Below are 23,272 nucleotides of genomic sequence, written 5' to 3'. Positions count from 1 at the left end.
GAGGAAGGCTGAAGAAGAATTTATTGGAAGACAGTCCTAGGGTGTTACCCCTTACATTCCCTCTCAGCCAGGGAAAAACTGGAACCGTGATCCCCTCCTCTCACAGTTCTGCCACAGAGACTCTGAGCATGGCCACCCAGCAAACGTCAGCACCCATCAGACACTCAGGTGCTGCCCTCACACTCACAAGACGTGCTGCATAGCTGAGGCAGTCCTGGTGAGATTCCCCACTTGAATAATGTTCTGGACTTTGGCGAGGGTGGCTGTCATATCCTGGCTGTCCCGAAGGTCAAACTCAGTCTGGATCACTTCTCCGTACTGCACCAGGGCAAAGCTGCACTGGAGGGAGGGGCCCAGGAAGAGGAGGAGGTGGGCGAGTTACCACAGCCAAGGTCACCCCTGCCCGTGTGATGACTCCTGGAAGCAGTAGATGAATCCACTCATTCCACCTTATCCCTGGGCAGAAAATGCTAAGGCAGAGAAAACTCAAAGGAAGGAGGGATGGAGAAGGAGATGGCAAAGACCCCCAATGAATCACAGACTTCTCTTGATTCCCTGTGTGGCCCCTCCATATTGACTGCAGGGTTGGCTATGAGACTTCCTTTGACCAATGGACATCAGCAAATGTAATGCGATTTGAGACCTGAAAAGTGTTTTCATGTATTAGGTCTTGCTCTCTTAGAATGTTGCTGCCATGAAAATGTTGGGCTGGCCTGCCAGAGACACATGGCCCAGATGAGTGAGTGAGGTCATCTTAAGCCATCCAGCCTCCGTCAAGCAACTGGATGCCTGCAGCTACAGGATAACTATAAGCAAGACCAACAGAAGAACCCCCAGCTGAGCTAAGCCCAAACATCTGACCCACAGAATAATGAGCAAATAAAACAGTTGTTTTGAGGTAATGTGTTGCACAGTAATAGATAAGTGATAAATTATGTGAAGCTCACCTCAAAACACTTCTCATAGAAGTTCCTCATCATGTTGGAGATGAAATCTTTGGCTCTCTGGAAATCTGGGGGATCAATGCTTCCTGAGCCATCCAGGATGATGGCAATCTCAGTGCCTGGCCAAGACAATAAGAAGGTCAGGAGTGGACATGGGATTTGGGACAGGCATGAGAGCAGCATCTCCTACCCTATAGGGCACATGCCTCCACTCAATCCCTGAGAACTCAGGTAAGTTGTGGAGGCTCCCCAAAGTGAAGCTGGTGTCTCAGAGCAAAGAGAGCTGAACCTGCTCAGGCTCTGACTTGCTGTGTGAGCTGCTTCCCTCACTCCCACTCTCTGGGCCTCAGTTTCCCCACCTGTGAGATAGAGGGGCAGAGCTGGGACTGGCAAGGCCCGTAGAATCCAGCCACTGCTCTCCTTCTATCTTTCTGGCTGAGGCACTCCTCAGTCCTGAAGGCTGCCAGCCTAGAAGTTGGTTCTGACAGCCTCTGGGAGCAACCCAGATCTGCCTCTTCTCACCAGTGTCATCCTCTTCCTCCTCTTCTTCCTCTGGCTCTTCCAGAGCCCTGCGATGCCGGGCAGTGATCTCATGCTCTCCCGTGCTGCCTTCTTTCTTCCTGTGGCAGGTTCCACCATCCACATGTACACCCACATCCAAGATACTTTCTTTATAAAACACACATGGAAGAGCTCAGAGTCAGAAAGCCTGTATGTTCACCTTAGGCACGCTCACACATAGCTGTGCCCCAATGCCTTTCACGTGGGGCCTCAGGCCTGCCCTGCTGGCTGGGTCTTTGTGTCTCTCTACATCTGCCAAGGGCTGGTGACTCTCCTTAGAGACCCAGGTAAATCTCTTTAGAGCTTTCTTTTTTTTTTTTTTTTTTTTTTTGAGACAGAGCCTCAAGCTTTCCCCTGGGTAGAGTACCATGGCATTACAGCTCACAGCAACCTCCAACTCCTGGGCTCAAGCGAGTCTCTTGCCTCCGCCTCCCAAGTAGCTGGGACCACAGGCGCCCGCCACAACGCCCGGCTATTTTTTGGTTGCAGCCATCATTGTTGTTTGGCGGGTCCGGGCTGGGGATTCGAACCCACCACCTTAGGTGTACGTGGCTGGCGCCTTAGCCGGTTGAGCTATCGGCGCCGAGCCTCTTTAGAGCTTTCTAAGGCCAGCAAGTAACCAGTCCTTACCAAGGTCAAGGAAGTTGGCCTCGGCCTGAAGATGGAGGTCAGAATCCAGTAGGCTACAAGTGCCTGTGAGTTCTGAGCTGAGGCTGTGTGGCTGCCGGGCTGGTACTTGAATGCATACCTGGGGACAGGGGAAGGTATGGAGGAGGCAGGCAAGCTAGATCACTCCCATATTGCTTATCCACACCCCTACTATCACCCCTACCCAGAACTCAGTGGCTCAACCAGGCAGGGAGCACAGAAACAGGTAACTCACAGAAACAGACCTGGGTGGCTGTGCCAGGTCATATGGAATACCCAGGCCAGTCCTGGCATCAATACCACAGGTGGTCAGATTAGCAGTCAGTTCTGGGATTGGCACCAGGGAGACAACTGGGCTCAGCCCCAGTAATAACATCCCAATCTGAACTAGTATGGACACCAAGGTCAATTACGGGTCAGTCCCAGCCTCCCTGAGACCCTCAAGCTCCCACCCATGCACACTCACCAGAACACTATGGTGGTTCCGGACAACTGTCACTCCCTGGTACTTCCCCTTTGGGATGGGGACATGCTCTGAAACAGTTAAACCCAGGTAAGGAGGGAGGGACACTGGAACATAATCCTGCAGCCAAGGTCAGAGTGCACACGGCCACCTTGGTCAGAGTCCCATGAGGAACCATTGGTCACTCAGAGCAGCTTCTAGAAAGCTGGAGCAAGGAGGTCTTCAGGACAGGCCTGGACACACCCTGGGCAACCAGCTTGTCCCTGGGGCTCATTTATTGATACATCCAACAAATGCCCCTTGGCATTCGCTCTGAGCCCAGCCTGAAATGCCTGGGACGTGGTCTTCTCCTCAAAGGGCTCCTGGCTCGGTGGGGCAGGCAAGGAGAAGCATTGGGTGTGGGTGTCACAGCACCAGGAGTGTGCAAGGTACTGCAGGGCTGGCTCCATGGACCAAAGAACCTCTAGTCTCAGAGACCCCATGGGGGACTGTGCCTCACACCCCAGGGGAAGAAGTGGTAGTTCCTTCTTCTGCCTTCTGATTCTGAGCCCCAGTTCTCAGTGTTCCTGCTGCACTGTACATGCATCTGGGCAGAGATTGACTCTGTTCAACTCAGGGCCTCTCATGGAGACAAGGATTGTCAGTAAATGTGGTTGTCAGGTGTGCCTTGCATTGGACAGGGTGAGATGGGCAGAGTCTGGTTATTGAATGAGTCAGGTTCAAACAGCATCTATGGCGTGCCTAATATACACCAAGTGCACTGACAGATGGTAGGAGGGTCACAGTGAGACTGGAATAGGTGGAGTCGAACTCCACTGGGGTGTGATGACTTGTATTGGGAAGGTTAGGGTTTGGGATCTGCCATCAACACTAGAGGTGTGACCTTTGTCATACTGGCAGCCAAAAGACTTAGCTACTCTAAACTGTAGCTTCCTCTCCTGTAAATGGTGTGGATCTGAGGGTTAAGAGCAAACAAAGCTCTTCACAGCGTTCCAGACACACAGTGAGCGCTCAGTACATTTTAGGTGCCATTTCTGTTGCCAGCACCACATCAGTGGAGGGCTGAGGGTTAGGGTCGGATTGAGATGGGCTTGCCCACTGGGATGGAAGTCTTGGAGTTAGAGTTTAGGGGTGGATGGGCTTCATTAGTGGAGCTACCATTGAAATGATTTGGGTTGGGATAAGTGGGATTTCTAGAAAGGGGGGCCTGGGGAGCATTCCCTGGAGCTGGGGCTGACTTACCTACAGGTTGGCAAAAGATTTCGTCCCGGATGAGGGAGCATCGATGCAGAGGCCTTGATGTCCTATTGGTTCTAGAACTGGTGACCAGGAGCCTGAGTGGAAGGGTAGACAGCGAAGCTGAACTGGCTGACAATCCCCTTTTCCTCCCTGCCTGCCCACCCCCAGTCTTCCACTTCCAGGTCAATAGCATCACAGGCTCTCTGTTTGGCCGCTGTGCAGAAGGCCCACACCTGGGGAGGCAGGAGAGACATTTGCTTGACCTCTACTTTTACACTGCTCCAGGCAGGAAAGGGTTAAAGCAACTTCTCTCTGCCTGCAGCTCACCCCCACCCTGACAGAGATGGGAGTGATACTGGTGGTGACAATCTGGGAGGCCCAGCTGGGTGGATTGCTTGAGTTTATTAGAAGTTAGAGACCAGCCTAACTGCAAGAATGAGACCCTATTTCTATTAAAAATAGAAAAACTAGCCAGGTTGTTGTGCAAGGTACCTGTAATCCCTGCTACTCGGGAGGCTGAGGTGAGAGATTGCTCAAACCCAAGAATTTGAGATTATTGTGAGCATAACACCACAGGCACTCTACTTAGGGCGACAGACTCTGTCTCAAAAAAAATAAATAAATAATTCTGCTCTCTTATGGGGGTAGGGATAGGAGAAACCAGGAAGCCAGCAACAGACTTGGTTTCATTGGGGGCAGCACTGGCTTCATTAGCAACAGTGGTTCTGAAGAAGAGCACACTGGTGCCGCTGTCCTATGGGCCAGTCAGCACTGGAGGTTGGGGTTTCTGACTGCAAACTTCTTGTCCCTCACCCCAACCCACAGCAGGAAAACAGTAGAGTCCAGTGTCAGCCTAAACGCTCTCACTATCCATGCTACCCAGGGGCAGAGACTGAGCTGCTGGGATTGTTAGCAGGGGCCGGGGCAAGCAGTGGGGGCGGGGGGAAGGGGACCCAGGTCTTTATGCTGAAGGCAGTAGGAAGCCACAGACCACTTTATAAAGGGGAAGCACTGGATTAGTGTCTGCTTTCAAAAGGTCACAATGTGGCTGTGGTGAGTTGGGAGACAGACTAGAGAGCACAGTATGGAGGGCAGAAAGGAGGCACTTGTTTCCACTTCCCCAACTCCCTTCACTCTACGTTTTTAAAAATGATGAAACATATTAACATATCTGCATGTTTTACAGAATAGTAACAGTCTACATCTGTGCATGTGCACCCACCTGTCCCCCCAGCTGAATCCACCCCCGGCTGACTTCCACCCTCTCATCAAGGTCAGCTGTGGTCCCCATAGTGCCAAATCCAGTGGACCACTTTCTTTTTTTTCTTTTCTTTCCTTCTCTTTCTTCTTTTTTTTTTTTTTTTTTTGAGACAAAGTCTCACTATGTCGCCCTGGGGAGAGTGCTATGGCATCACAGCTCACAGCAACCTCAAACTCTTGGGCTTAAGCGATTCTCTTGACTCAGCCTCCTATGTAGCTGGGACGACAGGCACCTGCCACAACACCCAGCTCTTTTTTGGTTGCAGTTGTCATTGTTGTTGAGCAGGCCCAGGCCAGGCTCGAACCCACAAGCTTCAGTGTATGTGGCCGGCACCCTACGCAATGAGCTATGGGTGCCAAGCCATCTTTTCTCTGACACAGAATCTCACTCTGTTGCCCAGGGCTAGAGCGCAATAGTGTTATAGCAACCTCAAACTGCTAGGCTCAAGTGATCCTCCTGTCTCTGCCTCCCAAGTAGCTGGGGCCACAGGTGCCCACCACCATGCCCAATTAATTTTTCTGTTTTTAGTAGAGATTGGATCTTGCTCTTGCTTGGGCTGGTCTCAAAGTCCTGAGGTCAAGGGATCCTTCTGCCTCTGCCTCCCAGAGTGCTAGGATTACAGGTGTGAGCCACCACGCCCAGCCTCCAATGGACTCCCTTCTATCCAAATTTTCCTCAACTTCTCAGCAGCCCTGAACACAGGTGACCATCTCCCCCTTGAAACTCCTTCTGAACTTTGCCTGTTCTCTCCTGATGCCTGCTCAGACTCCTTTGCTGTCTGAGGTTTAAATGCCACCAGAGTCCTGTGGGGCTTGCTCCTGTACTCCTTACAAGCACACTCTCCTTAGTGACCCCTTCCAATCACCCGAACTGTCATTGCTGGGCTCATACCTTTACCTCTGCATCCCCAGCACCACCACCCACAAGACATCATCACAGCACGGTTATAATAAGCAGAGTAATGCCCCCCCCCCCACCGAGAGGTCTACATCCTAATCCCCAGAACCTATTAATATGTTAGCTCTTATGGCAAAAAGGACTTTTTAGACATGGTTAAATTACGGATCTTTTTTTTTTTTTTTTTTTTTTTTTTGAGACAGTCTCACTATGTCACCCCCAGTAGAGTGCTGTGGCATTATAGCTCACAGCTACCTCTAACTCTTGGGCTTAAGCAATTCTCTTGCCTCAGCCTCCCAAGTAGCTGGGACTACAAGCGCCCACCACAATGCCCAGCTATTTTTTTGTTGCAGTTGTCATTGTTGTTTAGCTGGCCCCAGCGGGATTCGAACCCACCACCTTAGGTGTACGTGGCTGGCGCCTTAGCCGGTTGAGCTATAGGCGCCGAGCCTAAATTACGGATCTTGAAATGGGGAGATTGGCTTGGCACCGTAGCTCAGTAGTTATGGCGCTGGCCACATGCACGGGGCTGGCAGGTTCAAACCAGCCCAAGCCTGCTAAACAACAATGACAACAACTAAAAAATAGCCAGGCATTGTGGCAGGCACCTGTAGTCCCAGCTAGTTGGGAGGCTGAGGCAAGAGAATAGCTTAAACCCAAATAGGTTGAGGTTGCTGTGAGCTGTGACGCCACAGCACTCTACTGAGGGCAACATAGTGAGACTCTGTCTCAAAATAAAAAGAAAAGGAAAGGAAAAGAAACAGATTCTCCCCTTCTCCCTTAGAGTTTCCAGAAGGACTACAGCTTTGCTGACACCTTCAGGCCTATTTCAGACCTCTGACACCCAGAACTGTAAGATAATAAATTTGTGTTATAGGCCACTGAATTTGTGCTACTTGTAGCAGCAATAGGAAACTAAAGCTATAGCTAACTGGTCATTGTCTAATGGGCATCTCAAACTCAGAATGTCCAAACAGAACCTGAGGTCTTGTCCTCCCAAGCCTGCTCCTTCCCATCTCCCCCACAGCAACAGATGGCACCACCAACCACTAAGTTTGAAAGCCTGAAGCCCGGGGAGCGCTCTTTGCTTTGTTTTTCATGATTCCCCTACATCTGATCCAATGGTCAGCCCTATTGGTTCTTTCTCCAGATAGTATCTAGAGAGGACCTCTTCTCTGCATTGTCTGTGCCACCACCCTGGCCACCATCATCTTTCCCACTCTCACAGTACAGCCTTCTATTATTCTGTGGGGTTGATGTAGTTTTTCATTTGCTCACATGATTTATACCACATCTTTCCCATCAGTGGTGGCCTCAGTTCCTTGGCCAGCCAATCACCAGCACTTCCCTGCATCAAGCCTCCCACCTTACTGTTGCCTCTACCTGGAACGCTCACCTCCCACTCTCCCCAAAGTTGGCTTATTCTCATCCCTGTGCCTCGCTCAATGTCACCTCCTCAAAAAGGCTTTCTCTAACCAGCTCTGCCTCAACCCAGTTATTCTGCTTACTCTGCTTGGAGTCACCTTGTTTTATTTCCTTCTCTGAACTTGTCACCATCTGATAGTATCTTAATTGTTTACCTGCTTATCATCCTCCCCGCCTCAACCAGGCAGCAAGTTCCCTAAGGAGCCTGTCTTTCTTGTTCCCAGAGCCTGGAACAATGCCTGGCATGGAGCAGGGGCTCGGTGAGTATTTGTTGAATGACTATTGGGCCCAGGCAACAGCTGAGGGGGCTAATCTGGAGCAGGACTGAGGGGTGGAGGGCCGGAGCATCTGAGATCTGCTCCCTGGTGCAGGCTCTGCAGCTGAGCCCCCAAACTAGGTCACCTCAGCAGCCCTGCCTCTCTCCCCAGACCCCTCCCCAGCCTGAGCCCCAGTCTAAGGCCGTGCACTCCATTCCCTTCTCCCCGACAAAGGGCAGGTTCAGAACTGGGCTCTACCCCAGGCCATAGCTTGTAGGGTGGGTGCATGCCTGGAACAGCCTCTGCTCTTCCTCCTCCCAGGCCTCTGTCCAAGCCACTTCCTCTGCCTGTCACCTCCTTCTGCTGTAGGACAGTCACCTGCCAGCTCCTTAAAAAGCCTTCCCAAAGAAAGGTGCGACTTGGTCCCCTCTAGGTCTCCCCTTCCCCCAGATTATGAGTTCCCAAGAAACCACCAGGTACTGCTGTGCAGGATGAGCACTGCAGATCCCCAGGACTGCCACTCATCTAATGTGCCTGGGCCTGGTCTGACCTGCTTCTGCTCCCCACCCCTTTTGCCCCCACAACTGGTAGCACTGACCAGCTATGACAGAGTACTATTGGCCATCAGCTGACAGCGCAGGGGCCCTCTTACACCCTGGGCTCTAGCCTATCCCTGTTCTCCGATTCTATTTCCAGGTCTCCTGGGGGTCTCCTGGGCTGCTTTACATCCCACCCACCACTTCCTGGGTCAGCCAAAGCCCATGATGCTGCCAGCCCTGGTTTGTTATATCTTAGGGGGAATGAATGTGAGGGAGTGAGACGGGCAGGTCATCCTCAAATAAGAGCTCAGGCCTCAGCTCTCTCTAAGGCCCAGGACAGCCTGTCAGCGCATTTCCTGCCCTGTGCAGCGGGCTGGGCCGTGGTCTCAGGCTCATCACCCACACTGCAGGAACCCAGAATTGCCTCCCACCACATCCTCCTCACAACATGTTCAAACCTGTGAGCCCCCTCTCTGCTTCAACAAGTGTTCAGGGAGATTTTTGTGAGCCCTGCTGGGCTCTCCCTACACCCATTGGTGGGCTCAGGGCCCTCTGAACCAGGGCTTCAGACTCCCCTCATGCACCTCGGCCTTTAGGTTTCTGAGGGAGGAGACAATGAAATGTGTGGGCCCTTGAGCTGGGGAGGGCTCCACTGGGGTATTGGGAGAGGGGACTGGGAAGGAGACCGTCACAAATAATTCAGACTGAACCCTAGGCATGCATGGCAAGCACCTTGGAAATCTGAAGGCTGAACCAATGCACAACCCACATGAACTCAGCAATTTCACTCCCAGCATGTGCCCAAGAGGAAGAAGTAAACTCATCCCTCTAAAGAAAGTGCACAAAGGTGAGCTCAGTGGCTCACACCTTTAATCCTGGCACTCAGGGAGACCAAGGCAGGTGGATTGCTTTAGCTCAGGAGTTGGAGACCAGCCTGAGCAAGAGCAAGACCTCATCTCCACTAAAAATAGAAAAACTAGCTGGGCATTGTGGCAGGTTCCTATGGTCCTAGCTACTTGCAGGCTGAGGCAGGAGGATTGCTTGAGGCCAAGAGCTTGAGATGCTGTGAGCTGTGATGACATCACAGCACTCTAGCCAGGGGGATAGAGTGAGACTTTGTCTCTAAAAAAAAAAGAAGAAGATATACAGCAGTGCTATTCATCTTAGCCCAAGGAAACCACCCAAGTGCCCATCACGAGCACTGGCCACACAGTGGAAATCTCTGGCAACACCATGGATGAAGTTCTGATGTGGCATGAGGGGAGCCGCCATAACAGCACATGCCATGTGCCCTACAAAGACGACAGTCAGGGAGGTTCCTGTTGGAGGGCAATGTCTGGAAGGGAGCAGAGGATGTAGAGGGGCTTCTGTGAGCTGCTAATGCCCTTTGCAAACAGCCAGTGAGCTGCAGGTTATGATGGGGGCATTTTTCTGTGTGGCATAGTTAACAAACTTTTACAAAACACAATAAATGTTGACTTTAATTCAGCTTCCAAAAACTCCCCAGCCCTTCCTCCTCCAATCCCTTTTGGCTCCTCTGAACTCTCAGCGCCTGGTGACAAGGCACCATCCGCCTCCCCGTCTTAGTTTTCATCACGCTCAGCTTTAGCCACACGACATTCCTCAGTTCCTTGACCTTACTCAGGCTGGCCTCCGGCTTTCAACCAAGCCCTTTCTCTCTGCTTGGACCTCCTATTCCCATGCCTTCTCACACCAACTCCCTCTCATCGCCCAGGTCCTGGTGCAGATGCTGAAGAACATACCTGCCTCTATGTCCCTCTCCCTGCCCCCCGGCACCCTGGACATCCACTATCACAGCTGCCCTGACTCTCGTCATTGTCTGACTGGTGTGTTTCCCTCATGAGCCCCAGTGACCATGTCTCCTTCACTATCTTATTCCCCAAACATGGCCTGGCATTGAGCAGATGCTCCCAACAACGTACTTGCTGAGTAGATAAACAAATCAACCCTGCTCTCACCACTTAAATAAATGTAATGGTTACTAGACTTTTCACCACACAGCTGAGGAAACTAAGGTTCAAAAGGGATGTCTGATGTGTAGGAAAAATCACACTCACTTTCTCCTATAGTCTCATAATACAAAATACTTATGTGACCTCAGATATGTGGGGGCGTTTTCCCCCACACCCCAAGCAAGAGGGTCCTTCAGCACCCAACACCAGCTGGGTGTCCTCTAGTTCAATTCAGTGCTGACACTGTGTACCTGGAGGTAGCATCAGACCCCACAGGTTGAGGGCTCAGTCCCATAAGACTTCCCTCCAACTAGCTTGGCGCCCATAGCTCAGTGGTTAGAGCACCAGACACATGCACCAGGGCTGGTGGGTTTGAGCCCAGCCCAGGCCTGCTAAACAATGACAACAACAACAACAACAAAATAGGCAGGTGTTGTGGCAGGCGCCTGTAATCCCAGCTACTTGGGAGACTGAGGCAAGAGAATTGCTTAAGCTCAAGAGTTTGAGGTTTCTGTGAACTGCCATGCCATAGCACTCTACCAAGGGCGACATAATAAGAATCTGTCCTAAAAAAAAAAAAGACTTCCCTCCCCCTCTGATGCCAATCTCAAGCCCAGTGCTTCTGACTTGTGCTTCTGACCAACTGGCTATACGGACATCAGGATTCCCACGACTCCCTCCTCAGGTTTGATTAATTTACTAGAGCAGCCCACAGAACTCAGGGCAATATTTATGTCTACTGGTTTATTATTAAGAATGTTACAGGGTGGCACCTATGGCTCAGTGAGTAGAGCACCGGCCCCATATACCAAGGGAGGCAGGTTCAAGCCCAGCCCCGGCCAAACTGCAACAAAAAATAGCCAGGTGTTATGGCAGGCACCTGTAGTCCCAGCTACTTGGGAGGCTGAGGCAAGAGAATCACCTAAGCCCAAGAGCTGGAGGTTACTGTGAACTGTGTGACGCCACGGCACTCTACAGAGGGCAATAAAAGTGAGACTCTGTCTCTACAAAAAAAAAAGAAGAAGAAGAAGAAGAGTATTACAAAGGAAGAGATGCATAAGGCCAAGGTCAGGAGAGGAAGCTTTTTTTTTTTTTTTTTTTTAGTAGAGACAGAGTCTCACTTTGTTGCCCTTGGCAGAGTGCTGTGGGATCACACAGCTTACAGCAACCTCCAAGCTCCTGGGCTTAGGCCATTGTCTTGCCTCAGCCTCCCAAGTAGCTGGGACTACAGGTGCCCACCACAATGCCTGGCTATTTTTTTGTTGCAGTTTGGCCGGGGCTAGGTTTGAACCCGCCACCCTCAGTATATGGGGCCAGGGCCCTACCCACTGAGCCACAGGCGCCACCCGAGAGGAAGTTTTTATACCCTCTCTAGATGCTCCTCCCTCCAGGAACCCCTATGTGCCCTACTATCCAGAAGCTCTCCAAACCCTGCCTTTGGGGGGGTTTATTGATGCTTGGTTACATAGGTATGATTGATTAAATCATTAGCTCTTGGTGATCAACTTAATATTCTGCGCCTCGCCTCCCAGAGGTTGGTGGGGTGGGATGGAAAGTCTGGACTCTCTAATCCTGCCTGGGTCTTCCCAGTGACCAACCACCATCCTAAAGCTACCTAAGGGACTTGTAGCCACCAATCAACTTATTAGCATACACGAAGACATTTATTACTTTGGAGATGCCAAGAATTTTAGGAGTTATATTCCAGGAAATAGGACCAAATATATATTTCAAGACCAACTACATACTTATATGTAATATTGTAAAATAGATACTTGGTCTCCAAATACCAAATATATATTTCACAGTATCACAGGTTCCAAGCCTGCTTGGCTGGAGGAATCATGGCCCAAGTCTCAGGGCCTCTGAAGCTGCCTCAGAAGCCACCTCTGCCCACCCATCCTCCACCAAGCAGGGCTTCTGCTCTGCTCAGCCAGGACCCTGAGCACCCACCTAGCTCTGCTCCCAAACCTGTGTGGACCTTGGGCTTACCTGTTCACGTATGCTGGGTAAAAAGGAATCCCTTGACCACGGACCCGAAAGCAAAGCAGTAGGTTGGGTTGGGGACACAACCAGACTGGGGCTAGGGCTAAAGCTGGCTTGGTGGCAGGGCAAGCACAGAAAAAGCCCCATGACCATCAGGGAAAAAAGTGGTCCAGGAAGGAATGACTGCTTTAGATTACCAAAACAAGAGACACAACAGTATGCGTGAACAGTGAGCAGATCCTGGCTTTAAAACAACACGGGTCCCAAAGTCATTATACTCATTTACGTCATCTGCCTCCCTGGCCAACACGTCAGCTCCCTGAGACTTGGGGCTTCTATTTGCCTTGTCACAGCTACATCTGCAGGGCCTGGCATGTGGTACATGTCCCATAAATATTTGTTGAGTGAAGGATCATTGTATATATAATTCAATAATTTACCTTTTTTTTTTTTTGAGATAGAGTCTTACTCTGTAGCCCTGGGTAGAGCACTGTGGTGTCAAAGCTCACACAACCTCAAACTCCTGGGCTCAAATGATTTCCTCCCCTCCCTCGCCTTCCAACTAGCTGGGACTGACTACAGGAGCCTACCACAATGCCCAGCTAGTTTTTCTATATTTAGTAGAGATGGGGTTGTTCTTGATCAAACTGGTCTCAAATCTCTTTCTCTTTTTTTTTTTTTTTTTTTTTTTTTGCAGTTTTTGGCTAGGGCCAGGTTTGAACCCACCACCTCCAGTATATGGGGCCAGCGTCCTATTCCTTTGAGCCACAGGTGCTGCCCATGGTCTCAATCTCTTGAGCTCAAACAATCCACCTGCCTCTGTGTCCTAGAGTACTAGGATTACAGGCGTGAGCCACCACATCCGACCCAATACTTTACCTTTTTCATCTCACAATATTTCCAGATTAACCAGGTTAATAACCATTGCTCTACTTTCATTCATTTGACCTGTTTTTAGTACTGTATCATATGAGTCACATCTTACTTCTCCCATTTTCCTAATGATGAATACATTCAGGCTTTCGCTATTCCAAGCAATACTACAAGAAACATTTTTACATGAACCTGAGAATTTCTCTGGAGTGGAATTTGCTGAGTCAAAAGCCACATGCACCCTCACCTTTACCAGATATGGCAAACTGCTCTCCAAGGTGATGGTATCAATTTACACACACAACCCCCACACACACACACTCATGTTTTACCACATCCTTAATAGCTCTGTGTGGTCTGCCAGTCTAATGGGTGGGTACAGATGATATTTGTAAAACTTAAGGCAATGTTTATTGAGCATTAACTTGACCAGAAAGTGTGCTTTTATGCCCCTGGCCCACAGCCTAAGTCTTAACCATTACTCTTCGGTGCTTCATATTTTCAATTTTTTCTATTATTTTTGTGTTCAAATTTTGTATGTTGAGCAAGTGTTACTTTTGTAAGGAACAAAACTTTACTTAAAATAATTTTTAAGTCTCCCCTCCCCCTAGGTGTGGAGTGGAGACAGACCCAGTGATGAGAGGAGACCAGGGCTCCATGCCCTCCACAGACTGGCATGTTGTTCACAGCCTCTGACTCTTCCTCCCTTTCTCCTGTGTGTCCTTCTGAAAGAGAAAGGAGTTTCTCCCCAGACTGTGGGGGTGGAGCGCCAAGGCCTTCTCCAGGGCCCAGCTCAGGCTCCTGGAAGCCCCCTCAGTCCTCAGGCCTCCTATTCCCAGGGCCACACTCACCAGGTCTGGTTGGTCCTGGGATCTTGGTGCAGAAGGGAGCTGAGCACAAACAGTGCCCCTTCCTTGGGTGTGACCCAGGGCGAGGCCACATCCACATTGAAGGCCACTGCAGGGGCCAGGCCTATAAGGAAAAGAGGAACATTTAATGAAAGAGCACTTTTACTCCCGTTATTCCATCAAATCCTATGGAGCTATTAACCCCGTTTCATAGTTGAGAAAAGTGAGACTCCCCAAGGATCTTACAGGACTGAACATAAGCATACCAGAACCTCTGACCCTCCTACCAAGCCCAGCTGTGGCAGCACCAGAGCCCCCTCTCCCAGAAGGCTTTCCTTGGCTGTCCCACCTCCTCACCCCTCCTACTGTCACTTTCTGTACCTGTCACCGCTGTTTCTCCAACCAAAGAGTAGACCAGGGCCTACATATGTTTCAGCTATGCAAGCCCCCGCAAGTGACCCAAAAGAAAATACACATCGTCAAAAATACCTGTATCTCAAGTAGACTGATGAGAAGCCATTAAAAATATACCTGCACAGAATGCTTTACAGGACCTTTATTTATAACAGCTCCCAACTAGAAACAACCCAATGTCCACCAAAGGGAGAACGGATAAAGTTACTGATATGTTCATACAACAGAATACCACTCCAGAGGAAAAAGAAATGATAACTGATACAGCAACAGGGTGAATCTCAAAAATCATTACGCCGACTGAAAGAAGCCTTACTTAAAACAGTGTCTACTGTATAATTCTATTTATATGATGTTCTAAATCAGCAAAACTAATCTATAATAAACACCAATTGGTTGAGGGGGAATGGGAATTAATCAAGAAAGCAATAGAAGGAGCTTTCTGGGGTGATGGAAATACCTTTTTTTCCCCTTGGGACAGATTCTCACTTTGTCATCCTTGGTAGAGTGCTGTGGCATCATAGCTCACAGCAACCTCAAACTCTTTTTTTTTTTTTTTTTTTTGAGACAGAGCCCCAAGCTGTCCCCCTGGGTAGAGTGCTATGGCATCACAGCTCACAGCAACCTCCAACTCCTAGGCTCAAGCGAGTCTCCCGCCTCCGCCTCCCAAGCAGCTGGGACCAGAGGCACCCACCACAACACCTGGCCATTCCTTGGTTGCAGCCATCATTGTTGTTTGGCGGGCCCGGGCTGGACTCGAACCCACCACCTCAGGTGTATGTGGCTGGCGCCTTAGCCAGTTGAGCTACAGGCGCCCAGCCCAACCTCAAACTCTTGAGCTCAAGTGATCCTCTTGCCTCAGCCTCCTGAGTAGCTGGGACTGCAGGTGCCCACCACACTGTCCAGTATTTTTAGAGATGGGGTGGGGTATCGCTCTTGCTCAAGCTTGTCCTGAACTCCTGAGCTCAGGCAATCCACCTGCCTCTACCTCCCAGAGTGCTATGATTATAGGCATGAGCCATTGCGCCTGGCCAGATGGAAATAGCTTATATCTTGAAAGGAGTTTGGATTACAAAAGTATGTTCATCTGTCAGAACATATCAAATGGTTGACTTATAACTTGTCCATTTCACTGTATGTAAATGTTACAAAAATTTTAAACTCTAGGTGATATGTATATTGAAATGTTTAGTATAGGAGATGGAGCACCATGCTTATGGGAGCGGTCACCAGTTTGTGAGGGAGGCACTGGGACGAGAATAATCTCCCGGCTCGCAAGGAGATGTTTAGCAGCCTTGGAGACAAGCCCTCAAGTTAATTTCATGCCTTAATGAGATAAGATCAGTCATTGGTTAGTAAGCAGGTGTTGAACCTGGAACACATGGGGTGCATCAGGGTGGGAGTCGAGCCCATGAGGAAAGAGCACGTAGTGATCATTAAGCACATAGCCCCTGGATGGGCACCCCCCACACCTATTTTATAATGTTTCAATAAAAGGTCACGGCAGAGGTTACTCTGGGCTTCCCTGCACCTTTGGGAAGTCCACCTCTTGCAAGCATTGTGCTTCTAATCTGTGTTCCAGCTGGTTCCTCATGCAGTGATGGGGTCCCAAAGTGGCACCGACAAGGATGATGGGGTGACATAGCGGCACTGACAGTTTAGGGTTGAAATATACTGATACCTACAAATTACTGTGAAATAAATCAAAATATAAGATGGCTTGATGGATGAACCGATGGATGGATAGATGTGATAAAGCAAATATTTAAAAATGTTGACAAGGGGTGGCACCTGTGGCTCAAGGGAGTAGGGCACCAGCCTCATCTGCCAGAGATGGTGGGTTCAAACCCAGCCCTGGCCCCAAACTGCAAAACAAACAAACAAACAAAAATTGTTGACAGCCCCTGTAGCTCTGTGAGTAGAGTGCCAGCCATATACACTGAGGCTGGTGGGTTGGAGCCTGGACCGTGCCTGCTAAACAACAATGACAGCTGCAACCAAAAAATAGCCAGGCTTTGTGGCGGGTGCCTATGGTCCCAGCTACTTGGGAGGCCGAGGCAAGAGAATCCCTTAAGCCCAAGAGTTGGAGGTTGCCTTGAGCTGTGATGCTGTGGCACTCTACCAAGGGTGAGATAGTGATACTCTGTCTAAAAAAAAAAAAAAGAAATGTTGACAATTATAAAATCTAAGTGTGGTATGTGGTTGTCCGCTGTACAATTTTTCAGCTTTTCTGCATATTTGAAATTCTCCATTAAAAATTTCTGGGAAAAATTGATATTGACAGATTGCCCCACAAAGAGGTTGTACCAATCCATACTCCAACATCAGGATGGGAGAAGGTTTATTTCCCCACAAGTTCCCCTGACCTGACTCTAAGACCCTTTCTTTCTTTTTTTTTCCGGCCAGGGCTGGGTTTGAAACCACCACCTCCGGTATATGGGGCTGGCACCCTACTCCTTTGAGCCACAGGTGCCACCCCAAGACCTTTTCATCTTTAAGAGATCTCATCTTTAAGAGATCACATCTTTTTCCAAAACTATTTTTTATTTTTTAATTACAATAGGTCAAGTCTCTTTCTATAAGTTTGTTTACTGCCTATTCATGTGTATTATCTATTTTTATGAACAAATATTGACTATTTCCTTACTCGTTTTTTTTCTTTTTAAAGACAAGAGTCTCACTTTGGCGCCAGTAGAGTGCCAAAGCAATCATAGCTCACAGCAACCTCAGACTTCTTGGGCTCAAGCAATTCTCTTGCCTCAACCTCCCAAGTAGCTGGGACTACAGGTGCCCACCACAATGTCCAGCTATTTTACGCAGATCTAGCTCTAGCTCAGGCTGGTCTTGAACTCATGAGCTCAGGGGATCAGCCCACCTTGGTCTCCCAAAGTGCTGGGATTACTGGCTTGAGCCACTGTGCCCAGCCCTTTTCTCTTATTGTTTATAAGAGCTTTTCTCTATGCAAGAGAAATTGGCAATGTCTTACAGATACTGTTTCCTGCTGAGCTGTTTGTGATTTGAATGGCGTATGATAGTTTTCTTATATCTACATTTTTTATTCAAACTGTTTATGACTCTTAAATTTTGTGTCTCGCTTCCCCATTCAGAGATAATTTTTTTAATTCACACATTTCCTTCAATATTTTTTTCCTTGTTTCCTTTCTTTTGTTTTTGTTTTTTGTTAATCAGGCCCACTGAGGTTCAAACCTGCAGCCCTGGTGTGGAGGGCCAGTAAACTAACCACTGAGCTACAGCACCCAGCTTCTTTTTTCATTTCTTTTTTCTTTTCCTTTTTTCTGAGACAGATTCTCACTATGTCATCCTGAGTAGAGTGCCGTGGCGTCACAGCTCACAGCAACCTCAAACTGTTGGGCTTAAGTGATTCTCTTGCCTTAGCCTCCTAAGTAGCTGGGACTACAGGTACCTGCCATAACGCCCAGCTATTTTGTTGCAGTTGTCTTTGTTTAGCTGGCCCAGGCCGGATTTGACTCGCCACTCTCAGTGTATGTGGCTGGTGCCATAACCACTGTGGAATGGGCACCAAGTCCTTGTTTCATTTCTTATTTTAGAATCTTTGGTTCATCTGAATTTTATTTTTGTGTATGGAATGAAATAGAGATCCAAATTCACAGTGTTCCCTCAAATGAAACTGTCTCTCTGTATATCCATAAATATATATACATATATTTTTTGAGACAGAGTCTCACTCTGTCACCCTAGGTAGAATACCATGACATTATAGCTCATAGAAACTTCAACTCTTGGGCTCAAGCCATCCTCTTGCCTCAGCCTCCTGAGTAGATGGGACTATAGGCACCTACCACAATCCCTGGCTAGTTTTTCTATTTTAATGGGGTCTCCCTCCAGCTCAGCCTGGAAATTTTTCTATTTTTAATAGCAACAGGGTCTTGGTCTTGCTCAGGCTTGTCTCAAAGTCCTGAGCTGAAACAATCCATCCACTTCAGCCTCCAAGAGGGCTAGGATTACAGGCATGAGCCACCATGTTGGTCCTAACTTTTTTATAAGGAAGAGGAAGAAGCACACACACACACACACGTTTTTCACCCACTGGGAAGATATAACAGTGTAAAATCCAACTGGGAGGCCAGATGCAGTGGCTCATGCCTATAATCCTAGCACTCTGGGAGGCTGAGGCAGGTAGATTGCTTGAGATCAGGAGTTCAAGACCAATCTGACTAAGAGGGATACCTCATCTCTACTTGACCTGACAAACAAAACTTGACTTAGCAATGGCAAAATAATTTTTGTCTATACATGAAATATTTACCAAAATTGATCACATCTTGGGTCACAAAGCAAGTATCAGTAAATATCAATGGATTGAAAAAACTCAGAATATGTTTTCTGACTACGGTGGAATTACAATCAACCCCCCCAAAAAATATATCAATAACCAAAAAAAAAAAAAAACCAAAAACTAGAAAAATCTGAATTTCTTGGAAACAAAGCAGTGCATTTCTAAACAGGATCAAAGATAAAATCACAATGAAGATTCTAAAGTATTTTGAACTAAATGACAATTAGGATATGACAAATCAAATCTTGTGGGATACAGTAAATGAAGTGCTTAGAGGAAATGTACAGCCTGAAATGCATATGTTAAAAAAGAAGGAAATCAAAGTGGCACCTGTGGCTCAGTGGGTGGGGTGCCGGTCCCATGTACCGAGGGTGGCGGCTTTGAATCTGACCCCCCAGCCAAACTGCAACAACAACAACAAAAAAAGAAGAAGTAGTTAATCCGAAAGTCAGTTATCTAAGCTTCCATCTCAAGAAGCTAAAAGAATAGCAAATCAGAGAAAGGAACTATAGAAGGAATAAAGATATGAATATGTATCAATGAAATAGAAAATTCACAATGCTGAAGCTTGTTTTTTTTTTTTAAGATTTTAAAAACTGATAAAATTCTAGAATATTAAATAAGAAAAAAACACAGGACAAAAAATTACCAATATAAATAACATATAGGCAATAGCAAATGCTAAGGCATTTAAAAAATAAGATGGTATTGGCTTGGCGCCTGTGGCTCAGCGCCTAGGGTACCAGCCACATACACCAGAGCTGGTGGGTTTGAATCCAGCCCAGGCCCACCAAACAACAATGACAACTACAACCAAAAAATAGCCGGGCGTTGTGGCGGGCGCCTGTAGTCCCAGATACTTGGGAGGCTGAGGCAAGAGAATCGCTTAAGCCCAAGAGTTGGAAATTGCTGTGAGCTGTGACACCACAGCACTCTACCAAAGGTGACATAGTGCGATTCTGTCTTAAAGAAAGAAAAAGAAAAGGGAAAAGGAAAAAGGGTCAGGCAACATCATTCAGTGTCTACAAAATCAAAAACAAAACAAAAACTGCCCATGAAGTACAACTATTCCTATTCTATAAACCAGAAAAAATTGCCCTGGGGGTCCTTTTCGTGAACCCTGAAAGAACAATCGTCACACCCCAAGTCTCCCAGAGTTGTTATTTGTGTGCTTCTTGCCATAGCCCCAAACACAGAAAACACAGCCAGATGTACACTTTTCCTTGCTTGGGGGTCACAGATCCCTCTGGGAACCTGATGAAGGCATCAGGCGCTTCCCAACTCCCCAAGTGCACATTTGTACAAGATCTTTCTGTCCTGAAGTGCTCTACCCTCAGACTTCCTCCTCCTCCTCACCATTCACCTCCCCAGGAAAGGCCTTCCTTACCTCTAGATTTTTCTCTGAAGGCCAGGGGGAAGAGCTTGTACAGTGTGCACTTGGGTAGTTGGGAAGTGCCTGATGCCTTCAGGAAAAAGTCCAGGCTTCCCACCTGGCATCCATAGCTCCTTCCTACCCAGCTCGATGCACCCTCTGCCAGGTATGCCCTGGGGCTCCTCTACGACCCACTGCCTGAATGCCCTCTGCACATTCTTGCCTCTGGGCCTTTGCACAAGCTGCTCCCTCTACTCAGCACGCCCTCCTCACCACCCTCCTGTCTCCATCTGCAGAGCTCAGCCTTTGCTGGGCCAGCCATGAGTCTGGAGCCAATCCAGACTCTGTCAGAGGAACCCACTGGCTCCTGAGGCCCCTTAGCATCCTGTGGTGTCTCTGGCTCTGATTAAATCTTGTCTGGGTCAAAGTGATCTGTGATTAAGTCTGTCTCCCCCAAACTGTGATCTGATCTGAGTCATCTATGACACCCCCAACCACAAAGCCCAGCTCAGCACAGGGCCAGGCCCCAAAGAGGTGCTCTGGAAATGTCAGAGTGGCCAGATATTCCTCCTCAACCCCCATATGTTTTCTTTTCTTTCTTTCTTTCTTTCTTTTTTTTTTTTTTTGGAGACAAGTCTCACTGTGTCATCCTCAGTAGAGTGCTGTGGCTTCACAGCTCACAGCAACCTCAAACTCTTGGGCTTAAGTGATACTTTGCCTCAGCCTCCCAAGTAGCTGGGACTACAGGCACCTGCCCCAAGAGCCCAGCTATTTTTACTTATTTTGTTGTTGTTGTTGCAGTTGTTTAGCTGTTGTTTAGCTGGCCTGGGTCAGGTTTGAACCCCCACCTTCGGTGTATGTGACTGGCGCCATGACCATTGTGCTACAGGTGCTGAGCCTCCATATCTGTTTTCACTTTGTTCAACTGAGGGATCTTGGTGCAGGAACCCTGAATGGGTGGGAAAGGAGAGGAGACAAGTTGATCCCCGAGCACCTGCTGCCTTCTAGGCACCGCGCTCGGTGCTGAGGCTCAAGAGATGGAGCGATTTGCTCATGGTCATCAGCAAATCCAATCCTAGGTCTGCCTGATTCCAAAACCTTTAATAAAAGCCGGAAGCTTTGGGCTGGGCACAGCGGCTCACGCCTATAATCCTAGCACTCTGTGAGGCCAAGGAGAGTGGATTGCCTACGCCCATGAGTTCCAGACAGCCTGAACCAGAGTGAGACCTCATCTCTTAAAAAAAAAAAAATAGCCAGGCATTGTGGCAGGCGCCTGTAGTCCCAGCTACCTGGGAGGCTGAGAAAAGAAAATCATTTAAGCCCAAGAGTTTGAAGTTGCTGTGAGCTGCGATGCCAGAGCACTTTATCAAGGGTGACAAAGTGTGACTCTGTCTCAAACAAAAAGAAAAAAGAAAGAAAAAAAAAAAGCTGGAAGCTTCGCTGTCTTGTGAAACAGAGAGAGGGCAAGGTCACAAAGGACCCTGAAAGGCCAGGCACTGCTCCCTTCTGTAAGCTGAGCTGGTCATTAGGTCAGCTGATGGCCTGAGAATCTGTGTGTGTGTGTGTGTGTGTGTGTGTGTGTGTGTGCGCGCGCGCGCGCGCAGGGTGGGAGGTATCCCTGCAATCACTGAGCTTTCCCTGACAGCCAGCCAGGGTCTGGGGACTGCACATGTGGCTCACTTGTCTGGACCACACTCTGTGGAGGCCCCTGACATTTTTTTCATCTTGGCCTATGCTGCCCTTAGAGTAGGTAACCCTTTCCTACTATACTTCCCACTAAGACTCAGGGAAAACAGCACCATCCTGGCAGACAGTCCTGAGTTCAAGACTTTGGGCCTATCACCTTGCTTCAGTGTCCCCCTCTGAGATACCAGGCTGTGCAGATCAAATGGAGCCAAAGCCAGGCTGGTGTCTGACATCAGGGAGGCTTAGCATGTGGCTGCTGATGCTGGAGAGTTATAACCGCAGCCCCGTCACATGCTATCAAACACCAGGGCCCCCTGCTATGCCAGAGTCTGTCACCACACCAGCCACAGGGCTACCTTCCCAAGCTGTCCCCAGCCACATAGCCCCCTGAGTCAGACAGATCCCCCTACATTCTGTCAGCCACCACTGCCTCCCCTTGAGCACCTTCCCCTGTCACACTGGGCATTTTAGACTTCATTTTCATGGAATAGTAAGTCATCACTGGCCAATTTAGGAAATCCAGGCCTAGGGGGTATGGTTTGCCCAAATTTATACAAGGAGCTGGCTGTAGGACTAGACTCGGTGTCCTGACACCCAACCTGGAACACCCAGAAAGGCCGTGTAGGGGATCACGTCTCAACTGTCTGAAGAGCACGTACCCGAGGGAACAGCTCACAAGCCACACGTCTGGACCCATCTTCTTCACCCAAACCTCTGTCATCTGCACAGCCCCACCCTCCAGTCTCCATGATGATGAGAACAGGCATCAGGTCTCCAGCACTCCTGTGTGCCAGGTCCCAGCAGTCCTCACAAGCGTCTCCCTACTCCCCACCCCTCAACCTCCACCCCCACCGCCTCTGCCCTCCCCAGCACTCAGGGACAGGAACTGGGCAGCAGCCTCCTTTCTCCCAGATTCCACCTTCCACACAACATACCAGCCTGACCCAAGGCCTCCTGGGGCTCTCTGCTGCCTTCGATGTGAAGTGCAGCCCTGTTAGGCCTGCGTCCCAAGTGTGCCCCTGTACGCAGCATACATGCCCCATGCAGGCCGACCCCCCTAAGAAGGTCAGAGTTGTGAGGTTCCCACATTCCCCCCACCTGGCTCCCCACAAACATGCACTTCTCTAACTCATTTGGACTGTCTCCTTCCCTGCAATACCCTTTCCCTGCTCCCTATTGTAAGACCTGCAGGCATCCTTGCTGGGCCCTCTGGCTGGGGCTGGGGTCGGGGGGTCACCTCCTGGGTGCAGCCTGCCTTCTCTTCACACAGGGGCCCTCACCACCAGGACCCAGCATGTCCCAACGGGGTATGGATGGGCAGGCAGTATCAGAGCAGCCAGCCTTCTCTCCCACTCAAGCCCTGCCCTCTATCTTCTTAAAAACTAGACCCCTCACACCTCCCAGCCTTTGTCCATACTATTCCCCCACCACCACCTGTCTGTGCTTGCTAAGGACCTTCCCACGCTCCTACACTCCAGGACATAGTGGGACCCCATACCCCAGGGTTTAAGGTTTTCTGTCACACACACAGGTCCAGAGTTGTACACAGACAGAGCCAGGAGGAACAC

General features: G+C 49.1%; 1 protein-coding gene across 1 annotated transcript in view; it reads right to left on the bottom strand.

The window, feature by feature from the left end:
- Positions 1 to 23,272, bottom strand: part of ITGAE (integrin subunit alpha E) — a 73,867-nt gene that overhangs the window by 38,489 nt on the left and 12,106 nt on the right. Inside the window, exons 2-8 of the mRNA XM_023518703.1 lie at positions 13,918 to 14,038; positions 3,859 to 3,950; positions 2,620 to 2,687; positions 2,136 to 2,253; positions 1,467 to 1,613; positions 948 to 1,063; positions 188 to 339 (exon numbers count right to left, since the gene is read on the bottom strand). Of these exons, the coding sequence (XP_023374471.1) occupies positions 188 to 339; positions 948 to 1,063; positions 1,467 to 1,613; positions 2,136 to 2,253; positions 2,620 to 2,687; positions 3,859 to 3,950; positions 13,918 to 14,038 (814 nt within the window). The remainder of the gene's footprint in view (positions 1 to 187; positions 340 to 947; positions 1,064 to 1,466; positions 1,614 to 2,135; positions 2,254 to 2,619; positions 2,688 to 3,858; positions 3,951 to 13,917; positions 14,039 to 23,272) is intronic.

This window comes from Otolemur garnettii, unplaced genomic scaffold (assembly GCF_000181295.1).
Source record: "Otolemur garnettii isolate 467f Iridium unplaced genomic scaffold, OtoGar3 scaffold00145, whole genome shotgun sequence".
NCBI classification, from domain to species: Eukaryota; Metazoa; Chordata; class Mammalia; order Primates; family Galagidae; genus Otolemur; species Otolemur garnettii.
Note: the sequence above shows the minus strand (reverse complement) of the source record. Positions and strands in the feature narration are given on the sequence as shown.